Source organism: Harmonia axyridis, chromosome X (assembly GCF_914767665.1).
Source record: "Harmonia axyridis chromosome X, icHarAxyr1.1, whole genome shotgun sequence".
Classification (NCBI taxonomy): Eukaryota; Metazoa; Arthropoda; class Insecta; order Coleoptera; family Coccinellidae; genus Harmonia; species Harmonia axyridis.
The window spans coordinates 15,348,643-15,366,462 of NC_059508.1; the positions used below are offsets into that span (position 1 = coordinate 15,348,643).

A 17,820-nucleotide genomic window follows, 5' to 3' on the forward strand; every position below is an offset into this window, starting at 1 on the left:
ATGTAGTTGAAACAAAAACTTTGAGTTTCAGAAAACTGTTTATATAACCAGCTCCTATTGTTTCTTTCATAATAATTGAAAATTACTTTCATAATTTGAAACTGAATGAATTTCATCGATGATGAATAATCTAGATTCTAGACCAAAATATAAAATGAACAAAACTGAGTCATCTTAGAAATCTTATATGTTAATAAAAATCTTATATGTTAATAACCTTTTGAAGTAAATAGAATGAACTTATATTCATTAAAGTATAGGTTTATATATCAGAAGTTTTTGATGGACATATCCGTGAGAAATATTAATATAATATATTTGTCAAAACTACATATAGATACTTTTAAAATATAACAGCTCTACATGGATCACAAACTAAAAAAACACGAATATGCTGTAAAAGCAAATAAGATCATGAATGTTTATCTCTATCCTGTCTTCATTTTTCCTTGCGTTTCTTTTCGTATTTCTCCAAAATATTTTTTGGCAAACCGGTCAGAGGAATACTTATCCGCAGTGAGCGTCTGCGACGGCTATTACTTGCTCTCGGTACTTCTTCTCTTTCTCCTCCTTCTCCTTCTCTTCCTTCTTCTCCTTCTCTTCCTTCTTCTCCTTCTCTTCCTTCTCCTCCTCCTCCTTCTCCTCCTCCTCCTTCATCTTCTTCACCTTCCATATCTTCAAGTACCTCTTCTATATCTTCTTCACCTTCCATTTCTTCATTTTCTTCATCACTTTCTTGATCTTCATCTTCCGTTTCTTCATGTTCTTCTTCATAGGGATGAGGAAGGGGTTCTTCATTTTCTTCATCACTTTCTTCTTCTTCATCCCTTTCTTCTCCTTCATCTTCTTCTTCATCTTCACTTCCTTCTTCCCCATTTCCTTCTTCTTCGCCTCCTTCTTCTTCGCCTCCTTCTTCTCCAGCGTCTCCTCCGTCTCCTCCGTCCCCTCCTTCTGCTTCTTCTTCCTGAATGTTATCGATATTTTCATTCCAATTTCGCTCTCGTGGTCTGGAATTTCCTCTCCCCAGATAATCATCGTCTTCTCGACTCTCATATATTTCCATTTCATTTCCATTATGCGTTGAACTTATACCATTTCCACAATCAGGACACCTATTTGCGTCGTCTGATATGAATCCTTCACTAGGACTTTTCGAAGGATCCCTTGGATACTCTGGAGATGCCCTGCCTTCATCTTCGGTTTCAACATTATCTGCGTCTAACCTATGTGAAGCATTTCTCCTTTTTGGCAAATCAACTTTATCATCTTTATCCTCATCCGAAGATGAACTTGAGGAAGATTTCTTTTCTTCCTTTGAGGGAGATTTATCTTCTTCCTCTGAAGAAGATTGGTTTTCGTCCTTTGAAGAAGAATCCTTATCTTCCTCTGAAGAAGATTTGTCATCTTCCTCTGAAGAACTTTTGTTATCGTCGTCTGCAGAATTCTTCATTTCTTCATGTGATAAATTTTTGTTATGCTTCTCTGAACCATTTTTCATTTCTTCATCTGATGAACTACTGCTATCTTTGTCTGAAGAATTTTTGTTTTCTCCCTCCGCGTGATTATCATTTTCCTCCCCTGAAAAATATTGTTCTTCTACTTGCATATTCTCTTCCTCTACATCACTGTTTTCTTTATCAGAGTAATTGTCTTCTTCTTCCGGATCTGTAAGTTGAAAGAAAAGTATATGAATTTATTTGTCAATAGTCATACTCGAAAAACAACTCTGAATTGAGTAGGTTTTAACTTGACATAAATCAATTGTAGACGAATTAATTCAACATAAAACAAAAATATTCCACAGGCACTATTTTCAGTTAAATCGCTGTTTTTCCTATTCCAAAAATATATAATATGATATATAGATTTCTTATTCATTCTTATCATTCGTGCCAATTGTGAATTCTTCCGAAAAAAAAAAATTCATTTATCATTATGTATGATGGTTAATCAAAGTTTTTGGATTACCTTATTGAATTGCTCTTCTATGGTATTTCGAATTGAAAAAGTTGATAGTGTAACACCGTTATTCCGGAGGTGATGTTTTCAATTTCATGCAGAATTTTACCACAGATTTTTAAGTTAATTAATTATTTATAAGTTTTTTAGGTAAGATTGTTTCAGGCCATTCGTGACTTGAAATTCTGATGAAACAGACATGGTGAAGAAATAAAATAGAACTTTCATGAAAATCTAGCAATTTTATGTAGTAGCAAATTTTCGTACCGATTTCTGCAGAACAAATATCTGGTATAATCCCTGGAGCATCTTCCTTGAATGTAACATGTTTATCTTGTTTGCGTTTTTTCAAAACTTTCTTGAGTCCACTGGGTCCCCTATCTGAGGCGACATCCCATTGCTGTTCAGAATCTTCGATTTCATTTTCCTCAACTTCAGGTTGGCCATCTTCCAAACTGGGGTCAACTTTTCTAGATGATTCTGCCTTACGTTTCATGTTGACATAATGTGAGAAAAGGTAAAATTTTCAACTGCTTTTATTACTACCACTAAGAAACTGACGTTTACACGCTGATTCGCAAATTATTGAGACGAACATGAAAATTGACACAAATACAAATGATTTATTACATGTGGTAGCGAAGATAAAATTGGCCCGAAAAAAAATGGTCAACATATTTTGTTCATTTTCCATCAATTAGAACTATTATTTATGGTTTCCAGTATTGATGAAACGCTGCGGTAGGTGTAAATATATAATTTCCCTAATTCTGTGGCAAATCCGTTCATTCTGTCATATTTTGTCGAACAAAAACGTGTGGGAAGATCCCTGGTTCACAATATGGTTATATTTCATTAGGTATTATATGTTGTTACTCGCAACTCTCATGTCACGGATTTATCTATTATCTGTCGATTTTGTAATACAGAAAACTGTTCTGCCAACCAACATTTTTCAATACAAAAATCATTGAACGTATTTATGGAAATATTCCATCAATTTCAATAAAAAATTAGTGAATTGGAGGACATAATTTATAGTATGAATGAGCAGAAGGCTCATTCTAACTCTCGTTCAAAATTTTAATCGGATTAAACGATTTCCGAAATTATACACAATCATGCAACGGATAATATCTATTTTATTCACACAATGTTTAGGCACAGGGCCGTCGCTAGCCAAATTGCCGCCCTAGGAAATACCCAATTTGCCGCCCTAACAGTCAACTCTGCAGAATGCAAAAAAAATATTTTGGGTTATCGGGGTCTTTTCCCGAAATATCGAAAAATTGAAGGCGACTGTTTGTAAAATTTTAATTATAATAACATAGAAAAAATATAAACAAAACAAGTTCAAACTTATACCGGGTTCGAATACCGGCTAGGTCATGGAGGTTGTACATGTCACAGGTAATACGAGGCACTTACTGTTAGTGCCACGTTTTATCTGTGATATTACAATTTTTTTTTTGACATGTAGGTACAACATCCATGCTCTAGCCGGGATTCGAACCCGACACCACAGTCGACCTCCCAGTCGACCATACTACCGAGGTAGTCAGTAAATGATATAAATGAATCCCTCTACCATTGAATAGGAATAGTATTATTTGATTTAGTATCACAGAACATTAGAACATTATTGTATGTTTGACTCCATCTTCACTTATAGGAAGTACATTCAAATAAATATTAAATAATGTAATTCCAAATAAAAATCCCATTTATTTAAATGGCATACTTATCCTGGGACAAAATGCCTCAAATGAATAGTTTTCAAAATGTTTCGTATTTTATTTTTTGTATGGGGGCTGGCAATATATTTCCCACGCATACAGTTTCAAAGAGAAAAGATTACTCAACTATCCTTAATACCTACTAATAATATGAATTAATGGTAAACAATATGAAAACATTCATTTTGACAGAATGAAATGGAGACCACGTGAAAAAACAGAAAGTCTGAATTCTCTCAAGGGCGTAGATCTTTTTTTTGCTTGGGGGTAGTCGAAAAAAATTTTTTTGACGACATTGTTTGCTCATATCTATAACGTGAGAAAGAGAGGTTTGGTAAGGAAGTTTGAACCAAATTACTCGAAATAATTTTTTTTATTACCAATTCGATTGTTCTTATCTTATACTGGATGTTCCTGAATTGGAGTTACGAAGGAAAATGAGAGATATCTTGGATAATTTTAGAAATAAAATGGCCCATAGACATGAGCCCGCAAATGCTTTGTTTTCGAGATTCAGGTTGTTTTTGGTAGTCCTACTTTTTTGTGATGCTTAATCAGTTTATCAAATCTTTATTAATTTTCGCTACAGAGTTGGTAAATGAGTACCAAAACTTATAATTTATGTATTTATCACAGCTACCTAACTGGATCTTTATAATAATTTGGATTTTTCTGAGAATTACTAGAGAACTGTTTGAATTTTTTTCTCGAAATCCATTGCAGATACGACAAAACTACAACAAACCAAAAAGTGTAGTACTGAACCAGAGTTTCTTTTCAAATTTTTCTAAACTACCAGTGGTTTAAAAAAAATAATTCTGGAGGAAAGAAGCGGGCATCCTTCCAGAAAAAATTCACCTTGTAGATTTGCATTCGAAATTAGTATATCACATGATGACAAATTTAAGTTAGAATATCTATGCCAAAACAAGTTGAATATCTTGTGAAGGGAAGGTGCTATGAGAGAAAAACTTGAACACCTAAAACAAAGCGTTTGCTGACTCATGTTATAGGACTTTTTTTCTTGAAATGATCCGAGAAATCTGTCATTTTCATTTGTACCTCCAATTCAGGAACAGTCTGTAGATATATTCAATTCTTCACTCACAAATAAATTTCAATTTTAATGACACACAATAAATTGTACAACAAAGCCTAGACAATTTTTCGATGCGGATTACTCAATTCAGTTCTTTGATTACTACATCGACAGTCAGCTGACTGAGCTGGACTGCACATGATGAACCAACTCCAAAGCGAGGAAAAACACAACAGCCAGCTGACAAGGTTATGTCATCAGTATTCTGGGATGCGCAAGGTATATTATTCATTGATGACCTCCAAAAGGGCAGACCATCAACAGCGATTATTATATAGCGTTATTGGATCGTTTAAAGGATGAAATCGTCAAAAACGTACCCATTTGAAGAGGAAAAAGGTTGTGTTTCATCAAGAAAATGCGCCGTGTCACAAATCAATGAAAACAATGGCAAAATTGCATGAATTGGTCTTCGAATTGCTTCTGCATCCACCGTATTCGACAGATCTGGCCCCCAGCGACTTTTTCCTGTTCTCAGACCTCGGAAGAATGCTGGCTGGAAAGAAATTCAGCGCCAATGAAGAAGTAATCGCCGAAACTGAGGCCAATTTTGATGCAAAAGACAAATCATACTACAAAAATGGTATAGAAAAGTTGGAAGATCGCTGTAATCGCTGTATCGCCCCCGAAGGCAACTATGTTGAATGTTAAAATCGAATTTTGCCAAAAAAATTTATTTTACTATTGTAGACCGGGAACTTTTCAATTGGCCTGTTGATCCGTAAAAGGGCCCTTTTTTTACTGCCCTGTCGATTTCAAATGAAAAGATTATTGGATCATTTTTATGGAAAAATGTTCGTTCTTCATCAAGGCGAAAATTTTGATAGGGGTTAATTACACCCACTTGCTCCACAAAATTGCGGTGTAGGAAAAAGTTGATTTTTTTGAGATTCCATCAGAAAATCTGGTTTTCAGTGCTATCAATATTAATTCGGAATTTCAGAGAGACAGGTTGGGGTAAAAAAAAGAGCGTTGTAGGAGTTCATCTAGAGAGACCTCATTAACTGGTCGTCTTACCTTTTAGAAAGGAACTACCATCCTTCATTACGTGCCGAGATCAAGCGGCGCACGTGATCAGATTTCCCTCGAGTCGATACTGTGGCCAAATGGGGTGGACCAAGCCGTATTCTGCAGCTATTTCATCCCATTATAATTTTTAAGCCCCAATCTACACCATTATACATTTAGCTTTAGTTTCTGAATCGCAATTTTTACCGTGAGAGCACGTCTTAGCGAGCTCAATATCTGGCGAATGCTTAAATCAACACGAAAAATAAGTTATTCAAATTAAAAATGTAATTTCGGGCGTTATTACATTTTAATCCTCGACCCCTGATTCGCCGTCTAAATGCGTGCCTGTTAAAAATACTAAGCAACCGGAACTAATCGGGGCCACCAAGAAAATACTCCCTGAATACATTAGACGATCCAGAAGCAGAAAGAGTTGCCAGATCCCGGCCTTCGGTAGAATTATACAACCATTATACGGGGATTACGCCAAATCACGGAGCATCCTTTTCCGTTCTTTTGCTCTCCGCATTGTCTCGGACGGAATCGTTCAGAAAAACAAATAAATATAACAGACACCAGCCTCCAGGACCCTCTCTTTGCGTCTTACCCTTTTCTAACCTAACTCCCCCTCCACACTCCAGACTTAATCGCCCGTTTTTATTTCATTTGCCCCGAATGCCTCTGAATTTATGCCTTTGGCCCGATTCTCGTTGCACTTCAATGGCTAGTCCCTGCTTTCCAACCCGCCCATTCTGGCTGTTCTCTTCATTATTTTTTTTCATCTAATCTTATGACACAAAATGAAAATTAAAAAGAAGTATAGACTGATAACCACTACAGGACTTACTTTTTCTTATATCACATCTCAGCCAGTGAAGGCCATATAGGGAAGGGGTTCCGTCATATTTGGGGTTAATTCCCCTCCCTCCAAAGGAGGACTACTGATTTCCAAGTTATGGATATCAGAAATTCAGGCTAATTCTCATGAATCACCCTGTATCTTCAAAATTAACAGTCTCAATATATTAAAGGTGTTTTTTTTAGAGCTATAGAACTTTAAATTGCAATGAAACAACGATGGATTATTCGATTGACATAAATTATATTTATCCGCAAGATAATCTTGTGGCATTACATTTTGAATATGATTTCTGGCATATGACCGCCACGGCTGGCTCGGATGTAGTCCAATCTGGACGTCCAATTTTCGATTACTTTTTCCAACATTTGTGGCCGTATATTGGCAATAACACGGCGAATGTTGTCTTCCAAATGGTCAAGGGTTTGTGGCTTATCCGCATAGACCAATGACTTTACATAGCCCCACAGAAAGTAGTCTAGCGGCGTTAAATCACAAGATCTTGGAGGCCAATTCACAGGTCCAAAACGTGAAATTAGGCGGTCACCAAACGTGTATTTCAATAAATCAATTGTGGCACGAGCTGTGTGACATGTTGCGCCGTCTTGTTGGAACCACAGCTTCTAGACATCAATAAAAAATAGTAATCATGGCTCTATACCGATCACCATTGACTGTAACGTTCTGGCCATCATCGTTTTTGAAGAAGTACGGACCAATGATTCCACCAGCCCATAAAGCGCACCAAACAGTCAGTTTTTCTGGATGTAACGGTATTTCGACATACACTTGAGGTTTAGCTTCACTCCAAATGCGGCAGTTTTGTTTGTTGACGTAGCCATTCAACTAGAAGTGCGCTTCATCGCAAATGGACGTAGTGCGCGATACATATTCCGCACAGAACCATTATTTTCGAAATAAAATTGCACTATTTGCAAGCGTTGTTCAGGCGTGAGTCTATTCATGATGAATTGCCAAACTAAACTGTGAATAAATTACTTGACATCTGTTAAATCGGTCGCCATCTTGAACAGTAATGCCAACTTTAAGTTATATACCTCGAAAAAAAAAAACACCCTATACAACAAGCTACTTTTCTTGAAGACCTGGATGACCTGCATTCATCACTAGGCTAAGGCAAACCACTCATATTACATCCTGTATAATTTCTCGCCAAAACATGGCAAAATTGCATGAATTGGGCCTCCAATTGCTTCTGCATCCACCGTATTCGCCAGATCTGGCCCCCAGCTACTTTTTTCCTGTTCTCAGACCTCGAAAGATTGCTCGCTGAAAAGAAATTTAGCGCCAATGAAAAAGTAATCGCCGAAACTGAGGCCAATTTTGAAGCGAAAGACAAATCGTACTACAAAAATGGTATCGAAAAGTTGGAAGATCGCTGTAATCGCTGTATCGCCCTCGAAGGCAACTATGTTGAATAATAAAATAGAATTTTGCCAAAAAAATGTGTTTTACTATTGTAGACCGTGGACTTTTCAATTGACCTGTCCTAAATTCTTTTGGGACACCTTGTATTATTTGATTAAATCAGATTGAGAACTACCTAACGTTTATTCTCACTTCATATTCCATTTTCATGAACTCAATTTCAGAAAACGTGATTGTAGAATACCGAGAAAAACCTTCAATCCCCTTGTAATCTAACTGGTTGAACTTGAAAGTTTCCATTTATTTTTAATTCCATCCCTTTATTGAAAACGGCTCCAGTTTCTTGTGCACCTCTCCTGTTCCATCAATGTACAGATTTGCAGCTTATATTTTATCAGAACAGCGAGGAATTAGATATACATTCAATTGAGAATTATTCAAAAGCGAAGGAAGATTCCAATTCGTTCTCATCGAGAAGCTCTAGAATTATGTCTATTTATAACAGCCCTGCTTTCATAAAAGGATAAAAGTTTTCGGCTGCCCTTTGTTTATCTGTTTATTCTGAAATTATGAACCTTCAGAAGAGTTTTAGAAAAAATTTCGACCTTCAGAGTTTACTCATTGTATCCTCATATCTCGAAGATTATTTGAAAATCGATGATTTTATAATATGGAACAAAGAAATCAATCTCTTCGGAATCGAATCTGTGTCCTAGCTGAACGTTCTAACTATGGAGCTACTAGCTACTTTAGAATGTCCAAACAACAAAGGCCCCAGCATGGATTACTGAGGAACTCCACACTGAATGCCGCTTCCTCTGAATTACTTACCCTTTGGAATATTTTCTGTAATTAACTTTCTATAAGTTCTATTTGTACTCCGCTGATGCTTTGGCAATGTAGCTTCTCTTTTAGGATTTTGTCCTAGGGATGCAGTACACAAATTGTACCTTTTTTCTAGAAGAGTGGTCAGTACCTCAACTAATATCTACGATTTGTCCATATTTCTGAACTTTTAAGACTGAAAGTCAAGCTGTTCATCACATATGAAAAAATTCTTCAATAACCAAAGCTTAATGGCTTTCAATGAAATATCTCACAACAAAAATAATTAAGTAATGTTTGGAGTATTTTCAATAAGATAATAATAATTGCGTAAAAATTATTTGTCATTAATTATAAATACATCGAGAAATACTGAGGCTCAATTTTTCACAGATGAGACTCCAAAACGACAGAATTACCGATATTTGCAGCCATGATATGTTTTTTTTCCAAAGGTTGATCGGCATCTGAATCATGATCGTCACCTAAAGAATCAAAATCACTATAATCCACCATTCGTTCACTACCACTATTATCTGCATCGAAATTCTGAACCGAAGCTGCTCTCTTAGATGATATATCGCTGTTCTTTCTGTTCTTTAATCTACGTATAGGCTTATCAAGTTCCTCCATCTTAGTTGAAAGCAAAAACATCTCTGTTACTGTTCCCAATAGCATCAATACTATAGTTGCATTGGAAAGGAATGAACTTAGCTGAGGAGAATATATCCTGCATTTACCTTGGTACCAGTGTTTGCAAAGTTTCTCTAAAAACAGGATAAAAATTGACGTTAACAAAAATCACTGACCAAGCATTAGGATTCTTGAATATTACCAGAAACTATATAGTATCCGAATCTCACTGGAAGGAACGGTATCAGACTCAAGAGGGCCATTTCTAAACCTAGAGCAACTGATTTGTCGATTCCTCTCACCATACTCAAAACTATTACGATATTAGATACAACAGTGGTAGCTAAAAGTCCACGGATAATAACATTATTGACTTGCGATATTTGATACACAAATCTACATTTATCCAAGTGACAAGAGCCATCAGTAGCTGATCCTTCGAAAGATGCACAGGTGCAATTCTTATATATCTGAAAATAAAGGCATGAAACTTACAATTGCAGCAAAACGTCAGAATATGCATTTGAAATAGCTACCTGATATTCCCCTAGCTTCTCCATGCTCCTACACCCTGCATGGCAAGGTGAATAAAAGGTCCTTCCAGATAAACAAACAGGATTGAAGGTTTCATCCAGGCTACAACCACAGTCGACACTGCAAGATGGAACCAGCTGTGTCATATCTTCATATTCGCATTTGCTAAACAAGTTTCCACAAAATAATATCGTAGCTATTGAATAAACTGCTATATTCCATAGAATCAAATATTTCAATTTGATTTTAGTCCTGGACATCACCAAACCTGCTACAACTAGACATAGTATGGTGAATGGTTGTTCCATCATATTCGTAACTAAGTTCAAAGAGAATGAACTGTTGAATCCATAGTCATCAAAGTTATCGCTAATGAAGTACCTGGATTGTTTGAAGTAATCTTCGAAAATTTCGAAATTAATTCGAGCTGATTCCATTGCTACAGCTGATACAACACTCAGTATGATTATCTTTTGCTTCATTATCCTTTTAATGATAGCCAGAAATCCTACAGAAAGGAGATCTCAGCAAAAATTAATAAAATTATCACAATCTTACCATCTGCCTTGACGACAACTAAGTCACTAGTTGTAACGCCACTAGCAAGTTCTAATAGTGAAGCTGCTAATTTTTTTATGAGAAGGGAGGGTAAAACCTTTGGAAACATTGCAATTCCGACTGACAATACTATGTAAAGAATGCAACCACCTTGCCATACTGAAAAATAGTTCATATAGATTTATTGAGAAAGACATATCGAAATTCTTCTTACTTAAACTCCTGAATATATTAGAAGAGTTCGACCAATTTGGGAACCAAGAAGCATAAATACCAAATTGTTGACCCAACAGCCTTGACGCTAAGCAGATAGCTGAAACAAAAGATTACCAAATCAATGGAATGATCAGAATGAGATAATACACTTTCTTAAAAAAGTCTTGTATTATTTTGTTCGCTTCTACCCCTATCGGAATTTCTAACTCAAAGATAATTTATTATATTATTATTATTCACCTAGAATTGTAGGCTTATTCCTCAAAGTATTGTCATCCATATAGACCAACCCAAGAGAATAAAATGCAACAGATGCTGCAGCACCCAGTAGCTGGTACACAAATATATAGATGTATACTGTAATGTTGACATCTTCTTTCATCTTCTGGAAGTCACCACCACAAAGTGACACTTAAATTGAAATACAACTTTTTATATGAATACCTACTATTCAATATGGTCCAATCACTTACCAGTTGAGTTTGGAACAGAAGTATGTGATGCAAGTAAACTTTCTGGTATAAACATGGACAAGGAAAGCAATCCATGAGCTATAGTTATGAGAGAAATCCATCTTATCTTGTGAGTTACAGACGCCCAATAGGATATGGGCAAAGCAAGCAAACCAACAAAAAATTCATCCACATAAATTATCCAATCTGAAAACAATTATTAGAATTTAGTCTAGGTAACTATAACCATTTGAAAAACATAAAAACTAGATTGACGTTTCTTAATCTCCTGTGCATACCTACTTTGTCCTTAAACATGCACATTATGAACCTTGTTTGAAAACATTTGAGTTCGAGCGTAAAATTATAAGTGGTTCTTTTTAGTTATCATTTATGGTACATGTAAACATGTCAAGTATTCAGTTTAAAGAAAAAAATCGATGAAGACAGAACTTCATCCACTTCACAATTGTATACACGAGGAGTCAAAAACACATGAGACTTCTGGCCCCTAGTTGGCATTACTTGCTACACAACCAATAGCAATTTTACAAGAAGAGATTCCTGGCCGTGATATTTCCCGAAGATTATTGGCCACCGAGATTTTGTGATTTAACACCTTTAGATTTTTTCTTTGGGACACTTGAAAGATGAGGTCCAAATCGCTCCAAAATCGTTTCAAGGCCTCAAAGATGGAATTTTTGAAGTTATCGACGACATACAACCTCAAAGATGCCAACTGTTCAAGGAAAAATTTCATGAAAAGTGGTGGCACTTGAATAATATCCTTATGGGTATAATGATCATTATCAAAAAAATATTATTGAAACGAAAGCAAAAAGTAACTATTTACCTGAAGTTCCCTTGGGAATACCATATTGCCTGGACCATATTTCTGATGTGTTCCTGAAGTAGAACAGCAAAAAACCTTGAAAGAACCCAATCAGGGATAATATCGCAGTGAACACCGTCGGTTTGGCGAAAGTTTTCCAATTAAACAGTTTAGCCAAACAGGGGAAAATATATATACCCCAATCATTATCACTTTGTCCTTGCAAATAGAGTGGTGCAGTAAACTGCTTTGATCGTGAATCAGATCTCAACAAATCGCTCGGGTGGATCATTAAGGAGAATAAAAACACATGTCTAAACAGAATCGTTCACTTTGTTTATATTTTCGACACTGGAAAGAATTATTCAGGTTACTATATCGAATAAAGAACTATGGGACTTGTATCTTAGAGAATGACTAATAGGAGATAAGCTGATATGATTAGATTAGTCCAAGTTGCATCATCTCGAAGATTTTGCGAAAGTTCGATATTCGTCATATTATATTTCATAGCTAAAGTTTTCATTTTGACATCACAAAAAGAACGAGTGTATTTTATTATGAGTTATATCTAAGACATTGTCAAGAGGAAGGTATGCCATTATCGCTGGAAAATTATTTCAGCTGAATGAAAACCACTGCTACGGTTGCAACACCATATCTTTTTCATGAAATTTTCCAAGGCCAATTCGCACATTTGGGGCTGATTTTCCTCGATAACTTTACGAATTCCATCTTTGAGGTCTTGAATCGATTGTGAAAAAAAGAAAAACTATTCAATAATTTTGACAACGAATAAATGACACATACCAGATATACAGTAATAAACAATTTACAAAAAAAAAATAGATATCCATAAGTGTCATCTATGCGAAGGATTTTCCAATAAGAGGTTTCATTTTGATATTAACAAAAAAAACGAGAATATTTCAAGAGGAATCAAAGGATGTTTATTTAATTGTAAAGAGGAAGGTTTGCCATTAACGATGGAAAACCATATGAGCCAAATGGCCACAGCCACGGCTGCAGTTGCAGCACTATATTCATTGTCAAATGTCAAGAGTGAGAGCTAGTGGGACCAGTCCCGGCTCAAAATTCAAAAATTACAGGCAGTGTGACGAAATTATAGTCCAGGGAACCAGCGCTCAAAAAAATAAAATTAGACCAATTTGAGCGTTTATGATTATTTCGACAAGAATTCTTACAAAGTTTGAAAAATATCAGGAGGTGATTTTCGGACAATTTTAATAAATCACTATAACTGAAAACATTCGAGTTATCATAATTATTACAAATTTTTCCGATTCCAAAAGTCTTCAAACACATTTCCATTCGTTATTTAGTTTTATTATTCGTTTGCAGAGGGCGCCTAGAATAGGCATTATAGAAATATAAGATTCGTACATGTATCGTTTGTATACTCAATGATAGATGTCGCGAGGGTCTAGAACTGAACATAAAAATTTTTATTATGTAATATGACTATTTCAATTGCATGAATATTGCTCTGATGGAGTCATATTGAATTTGATGTCATCAATTCAATTTCCGAGACTTCTACCTAAACCTTGGTTGCAATTTAGTATTCTCTCATCATAAATATGAAAAAACTCGTTATACGACCATCAATTCAAAAAATTTCAAGATAGAATCACCAATTCAATTAGAATTCGCACAAAATTTTAATGGAATTGATCATTGAAAAAGTCTACTCAAAGCTAAAATTATTTTTTTACAGATTCATCACAGCTGTCGTCTATACATGCAGCGTGTTCGCATTTAAAAGATGTTTTGAATATTTTGATCATTTATTATTTGGGGAAAATCTTGCTCAAAAGATATTCAATAAATCAGTTTTTTTTCAATAATAGAGAGAAAAATAAAATCCAACGAGATCTAACGTGAATTTTGGACTATTCTTTCAATTGAAATTGAACAATACGAGAATCATTGAAAATTTCAATTTGACTGGAATTGACACAAACTGATTCTTTATAATACAATACAATTATAATATAATTGATAATTCGTGTAACAAAACTCTCTAAAATGCTACATTGGTTGGCGCTTCTTCTCATATCTGAAATATTGACAATTTCGAGAAATAAATGATAAAGATACATACGTTTAAAATGAATTTACATTTACACGCGTTCATATCTACCTAGTCCTCAGAATATCCCTATTTGTTTAGGACAACTTGTTGAACAAATATAAGAAACTTATTTTATTTCCCGCATTCCAAAATCTACACAACAATTCTTATTTCTGATTCAGTACCACAATTTAGAAATCAGAAAATAATAAATCAAATAATCATGATATTTTATAAGAATGATTTCGTCATTCCTTTATTTCTCCCTAATGGTAATTATTATGCTGGTCCTATTTGATAAAACCAACATGCTGATGGTACTTTCTATTTTTTCAATAAGTTTGAGTTTGATCTGCGCTCATATCAGTATTACTCGAGAGTTCGCTATGAAGAATTTGAGTGATTTTGTCAATTATACACAAGGAGGATCACAAAATAGTGAGTATCAAAAATTGAATATCAATCTATCGAAATCTTAGAAGGAGAATTCATCTGACGTTTGGGAATCTTCTAACCAATATCATTTATCATAATAAAAGTTACTTCCTTCCTTCAATGAAATTATGGAGTCCCCAAATGTTATTCTTCTTTAAACTATTCAATATATAGAACCAATTTTCAAGAGTATCAATTTTTTTCAAAGATTTGATTTGGTTTGTTCAAAATATTCCTGCTTGTTGGATCCTGGCTCTTCTAAAATACAATATTTGGAATTACTAGTTCATATGTGATGATATAATAGGATAAAACCTTTCTATTGTGAATTGGAAAAAAAATTAATTGAATTACAAACTTTGAAATATCTTCGAAATCTTGCTTGATATTTATAGATTGGACAAGCATTTTCGATCAAATAACATATAGCTCAATAAGTCCTAGGCCTGAAGCACAGATGGTGCCGCCAAAAGAATACCACAATTTTTCTCGTTTATACCAAAGCTACTAAATCGATTGAGTGTAGAACTTAGGAGAAAAGTTCTCAAATGCAGAAAAAAAATTCTCTTTCACAATTACAATGCTCCTTGTCACGAATCAATAAAAACCATGGTCAAATTGAACGAATTGCGTTTCTAACTACCGACTCAAGCACCCCTGACTTCCAAAGACTGCTCCAAGAAAAGAAATTTGCCTCAAATTAAGGCAAAGATAAGCCTTAGAATGTGTAGAGACATTGCCAAATGAAAACAAATTTTCAATTTGCGTTATCACTGTTTGAACCTAAGACTTATTGAGGCGAGCACTTCATTCAATACTCATTAGTTTCACCAATTTTTTTTTCCAGTTAATCAGACAACTCTCGAAATTGGTCACCGTCAAGGTCGTACCTATGGACACCTTGTGAGTTTCCTTCTAGCAACATTTCTAACGAAAGCTGTAGCGAAATATGCAGCCTCAAGTTTACTACCACTAGCCTACCGACCATTGCTAACCAACAAACCAGTAAACTATCTCTCATTCAACCAAATCCACCAACCAAGTGAAGCCTGGAAACCATCCAGTCCTTACCTTCATGGTCTTACAGCTTTCGCTGCTGAAAGTTACCACAATCATTATTCACCACCTGATAATTTCCAACCAGATGAACCTCATGAAACTGGAGTAGTTCAAATACCACCAAGTAGTGGTGGTTTGCAGCATGGCAAATACCATGAAGTTGTTACAACTATTGAGAGTCCAGATATTGCAGATCAAAGTACATCACAATCACAGTACAATTATAGAAGACAACTCCCTCCAAATAGATGGAATTATTACCCAAGAAGAGGATATCCACCACAGAGAAGAGAAAATGAAAATAGGCTTCCAATTGACCACAGATACCCATACAATCGTTTCAGAACTACAACTCCTTATTATGACTACTACGATAACTATGATGATTCCCCTAAAAGGCAGACACCTTACAAAACAAGAAGACCAATTAGAAGAAGACCTACAACAGAAAACTACGACTATCTTTATGACAGTTCTGAATACGGTGATTCCTCATTTGAAGATTACATCGAAAGAACAACAAGGTTCTACGAGAAGACGACCAAATCTAATAAAAGACAAAGAAAACCAAACAAAAAGACAAAAATAAAGAAGCGAACTGATTACAGTGACGAAGATTTAAGTAGTGAAGAATCTGTGGAGAATCTCGAATCTAAAGAAAAAGAAACACAATCAAAGAGAGAATTTAAACCTCAACAAAGACAGGCGACAACAACAACTACTACTCAGGCTTCCACCACAACAGAAACGACAGAATCGACTACAACTGAAGAGTCAACTACATCTATGAGCACTACAAGTACAACTCCTAGTACAACAACTGCTCGATCAAATGCCACACAACCTACTGATTATGGACAAGGAGGAAACTACGACCACATCAGTTTTACTTATGGACCACCTGTAATTCATGATGTGTATAGTCCTCCTTACAATGTTCATCACCCTGGATATGGATATGGACCATCGAATGATGAAGGAATTAGTATCACACAAAATCCTTCACGTTTTCCTTTATTCTACCACAACTTTCCATATAATAATCTATTTCCTCAAGATCTTACCAAAAATGCTATCGTTCAGAAAGTCCACGATATTGTAGGTTTTGAACATGATTTCATTCATAGGGAATGACTTCAATTTCCAAGTAAATGTTATCGAGTACTTAGAAATTAAGCATAAATTAAAAGTTGCGCAATACTTCACAACCTATATGGGAAATATTTTGTATGATTCTATTATTTTCTAATTCATAATAAAATTGAAGTTTGTCAGATTGAAATGTTCATCTGATTGAATATTATACATTTACCTAATGGATATTCAGAAATACTTGACTTAGTTGTAGTTATATTTATATACGTAATGTCGTAACGTAATATAGGTACTGAAAAATTCACTTGGCAACTTATTATCTTTCATAAATGGTTGCCAAGTGTTGATATAAATATTACTATTCCAGTTCGAATTTCTATTTATGTTAGATGTCATATACAACAGACTTATGTTCATAACTTAAGTCCTTTCGTATGAACAAAATTCAATCGAATTATTCAGAAGGTTATTTCCGAAGCATGTTGAGAATCTTGAACAAGTTTTTATTCAGATGATAGATAGAATATAGTGTATGTCCTGACAGACAAAACCCATAGTTTCATGTTGTTTTTCCTTCATTCCCCTAATACATCCTCATTATTTAAGGACTATCTCTATGTTCAATCTTGCTCACCGCACGGAAGGACTTCGATTGAAAAAATGGCTTAGCCTTCACAGAAGAGCACAGTTTTATTATTTTCGTGAAATGCTAGTTCAATGAGTTGATGGAAATCTGGATAATTCTTACCGTTTTGAATCATTTTCCACTAATATTAAATGAGTTTATCTTGATTTCTACAATTTTTTTTTTTAATGTTGTAATTGTTTTGCTGAAATAAAAGATTAGAATAATGCATAATCCAATTATGAAAAAATTGAAACGCTAATACCAAGGAGTCTCAAAGTATTAATTTGCTGGATTTCAAGGGCGTAGATCTTTTTGTTTCTTGGGGGGAGGTAATAATCGAAAAACTTTTTTTAAGACAATGTTTACTCATATCTGTAATATGAAAAAGAAACGTTCGATAACGAA

At 34.9% G+C, this 17,820-nt stretch overlaps 3 protein-coding genes across 3 annotated transcripts; 1 reads left to right on the forward strand and 2 right to left on the reverse strand.

Moving 5' to 3' along the window:
• Positions 1-299: 299 nt before the first annotated feature.
• On the reverse strand, positions 300-2,602 carry LOC123686217 (spore wall protein 2-like). Its single transcript, XM_045626233.1, has 2 exons — positions 2,227-2,602; positions 300-1,665 (listed from the first exon to the last, which is right to left on the reverse strand). Exons 1-2 carry the CDS (start codon positions 2,453-2,455, stop codon positions 440-442), a joined length of 1,455 nt encoding a protein of 484 aa, XP_045482189.1. The 5' UTR covers positions 2,456-2,602; the 3' UTR covers positions 300-439.
• Positions 2,603-9,203: 6,601 nt separating this feature from the next.
• Positions 9,204-12,501, reverse strand: LOC123686116 (solute carrier organic anion transporter family member 2A1-like). The gene is made up of 8 exons (XM_045626099.1): positions 12,125-12,501; positions 11,293-11,478; positions 11,060-11,230; positions 10,818-10,916; positions 10,604-10,762; positions 10,048-10,553; positions 9,714-9,981; positions 9,204-9,645 (listed from the first exon to the last, which is right to left on the reverse strand). The coding sequence occupies exons 1-8, from the start codon at positions 12,393-12,395 to the stop codon at positions 9,266-9,268; spliced, it is 2,040 nt and encodes a 679-aa protein (XP_045482055.1). The 5' UTR covers positions 12,396-12,501; the 3' UTR covers positions 9,204-9,265.
• Positions 12,502-14,423: 1,922 nt separating this feature from the next.
• LOC123686310 lies at positions 14,424-17,024 on the forward strand. The gene is made up of 2 exons (XM_045626361.1): positions 14,424-14,636; positions 15,481-17,024. Exons 1-2 carry the CDS (start codon positions 14,438-14,440, stop codon positions 16,824-16,826), a joined length of 1,545 nt encoding a protein of 514 aa, XP_045482317.1. The 5' UTR covers positions 14,424-14,437; the 3' UTR covers positions 16,827-17,024.
• The last annotated feature ends 796 nt before the right edge of the window (positions 17,025-17,820 follow it).